The following is a 2,593-nucleotide window of genomic DNA, read 5'->3' as shown; positions in this document are numbered from 1 at the left end:
TATATATATATATATATATATATTATAATATATATATATATATTATATTATATATATATTATATATATATTATATATATATTATGGTCTCGAAATATTATGATAACTTACTTTTAATAATAACCGTATATATTCTAGAAATATTTTGCGTTTATAGAGGATGTGGATCTGTATTTTAATCTATATAATGCTCAAACTTCTTTTTTTTTTAGTTGAATTTCACTGATTACAGTTCCAAATGTGCTAATATGATAGTAGATATCCACTGATTCAGATTTAGAAAGTCTGTTTATCACACATGGGTTATAGGTACGTCGGACATTCTTCCCTCATCGTTTTTTTTATCCTTGAAGGACATAATCCACTTGCTTATTTTTATAAAGTAATGCAAAAATATAAATCAAATTTTTATAACGAAAACAACGCACACACTTGCTGATATTTTGACCCTTTGAGAAAAAACGTTTTTTACGTGAATGGCTGTTAGATGCATATTAAATATCCGAAAAACCTAACCACCTCTATCGATAATTGAAGCTTTAAAAATATTCAGTCGATGGCAGATATGCGTCCTTCCGATGCCAAGAAGGTTCTGAAATTTAACATGAAAGATAATGCTCAAGTCATTTTGAAGAAGAAGAATCACGAAGGGTTAAACTGCCTTTAGAATTGTTAATAATTAGACTACGGATATTTATGCAAAATAACTTAACTGAATATTAACTATCGGACAGTTTTAGTAGTCGATCGTTGTTCGTTAAAGAGTTATTAAAAAATAAAGTAAAAAGGTTGAGATTGCTCTCATACGCAATTTATGCAAAATATGCATTTTATGCAAAATATTCATGATCTTAAGTATTTTGCATAAATATCCGCAGTCTATTAATAATTGTCACACTTGCACAGTTCTAAATACGTAAAATTTAATATTTTAACTTTAATTTAGAATGAAATTCCTATATAATTTCTATTTTGATATAACAGGATACTCTCCTGAAATATTCATCGATTTTTTAATGTCAATTTTTTTGGTTATTCTTGAGTAAAAAAAAATAAGTATCGCAGCGTTTATCAATATGCGACTTGTGTTATAAATTTTTGAAAATCCGAAAAATTCAGATTGCGCTTTTCAAGAAAAATTTGTCAAGATAATATTTTGAAAATTTTTTTCTTTTGCAATAAATAAATCGTTTTGAGACTTCTTTATCTCGAAACATACGTGCTATATTAATAGTTTTTGTATGCGAAACTAATTTGTTAATCATTTAGAAACGTTTTAATATTGTTTTTGTAGAAAATATTATGGTATCGATTCTAATTTGAAGCAATAACAAACGTATTACACAACAGAATACTTGCTTTATAGAAAAAGAAAAGTTGACAAATCTCAAATGCGAATCCGATTCATAGGAGCGAATCGTTCAATTTTTCAGATTTTCAAAAATTCATAACTCGAAAATAAAGCCGCATGTTGATAAACGCCGCGACATGTATGTATATTTTTTTGGCCTCAAGAATCATCACAAAAAAAAAATTATCATCGAAAAACTTGAACACTTCTAGGGTTATAAGTAAAATTGAATTTTTATGGCGAACAGACCTATGTATTCTGCAATTTATTTTATATGATACCATTTATTTGATGATTGTAATTTCACTTATATCTATTCATTTTAGGTGGGAAACTCCATGGGCTAAAATGTTTCCATTAAGGCTACTTTTACGACTTGGAGCGGAATATCGTTATTATCCTTGCCCATTGGTGTCAGTTCGTTTTCGAAATGCGTTATATTTTGAGATTGGACACACTGTTATGAAAGTATTAGCAGATTTTAGAAATTTCGGATATACTTTGCCAGGAGTGAGGGGCTTAACAATTCACCTTAAAAATCGTACAACGGACGTTATGTTTCCTCGAAATCGATATGATCAAGTCATAAAAGGACTTCATAATTCGAATGATCACGTCTTAGCTTATGCCTCAAATTTTAGTATAACCGCTGATTCACATTTAGTTTGCATACAAACAAATACTGGTGACGAGAGCAGTTATCAAACGCAAGCGATAAATATTCACAACAAGCCAAGAACAGGTAAGAGATTTGTAAGCAATTGATATAATGATAAAGAATATAATTTTTCTATTATGTAGTAACTGGCGCCAGTTTCATCGTCATCAATGGTGCTCTAAAATCTTCCATGGGTCTTTCTGCTAAATCCAGTATTGTTGAAGATGGATTAATGGTAGAAATAATGCCAGAGAAAATGGAAGCTTTGAAAGCTGCTCTCAAAAATATGCAAGATTTTTCGATTGGTTGTGGACGCCAAGGAGCATTGGAACCGGATGAAGTTGTAAACATAAAGTGGGTCGATAATGATATGCTGTTTAATCTGGGGTAAATTTTTTCGATAAATTTTAATCATTGTTATTATACTTTAGACATCTGCATAAACTCAATTATTTCTTTCCTCTTTTCTTGCTCTTACTCGTTATCCTTCCTCCCCTTTCTCCCTCTCTTTTTCTCCCTCTCTTTTTCTCCCTCTCCCTCCTTCTCTCTCCCTCCCTCACTTTCCTTCTCCTCTCTCTCTCTCTC

The 2,593-nt window shown here is 30.4% G+C and overlaps 1 protein-coding gene across 1 annotated transcript in view; it reads left to right on the top strand.

Moving 5' to 3' along the window:
* LOC105620803 overlaps positions 1 to 2,593 on the top strand; it is a 144,560-nt gene that overhangs the window by 139,547 nt on the left and 2,420 nt on the right. Inside the window, exons 11-13 of the mRNA XM_012202289.1 lie at positions 1,677 to 2,092; positions 2,152 to 2,395; positions 2,440 to 2,488. Coding sequence (XP_012057679.1) covers positions 1,677 to 2,092; positions 2,152 to 2,395; positions 2,440 to 2,488 — 709 coding nt within the window. The remainder of the gene's footprint in view (positions 1 to 1,676; positions 2,093 to 2,151; positions 2,396 to 2,439; positions 2,489 to 2,593) is intronic.

The sequence above is a fragment of the Atta cephalotes genome (genome assembly GCF_000143395.1).
Source record: "Atta cephalotes unplaced genomic scaffold scaffold00029, whole genome shotgun sequence".
Lineage (NCBI taxonomy): Eukaryota > Metazoa > Arthropoda > Insecta > Hymenoptera > Formicidae > Atta > Atta cephalotes.
Note: the sequence above shows the minus strand (reverse complement) of the source record. Positions and strands in the feature narration are given on the sequence as shown.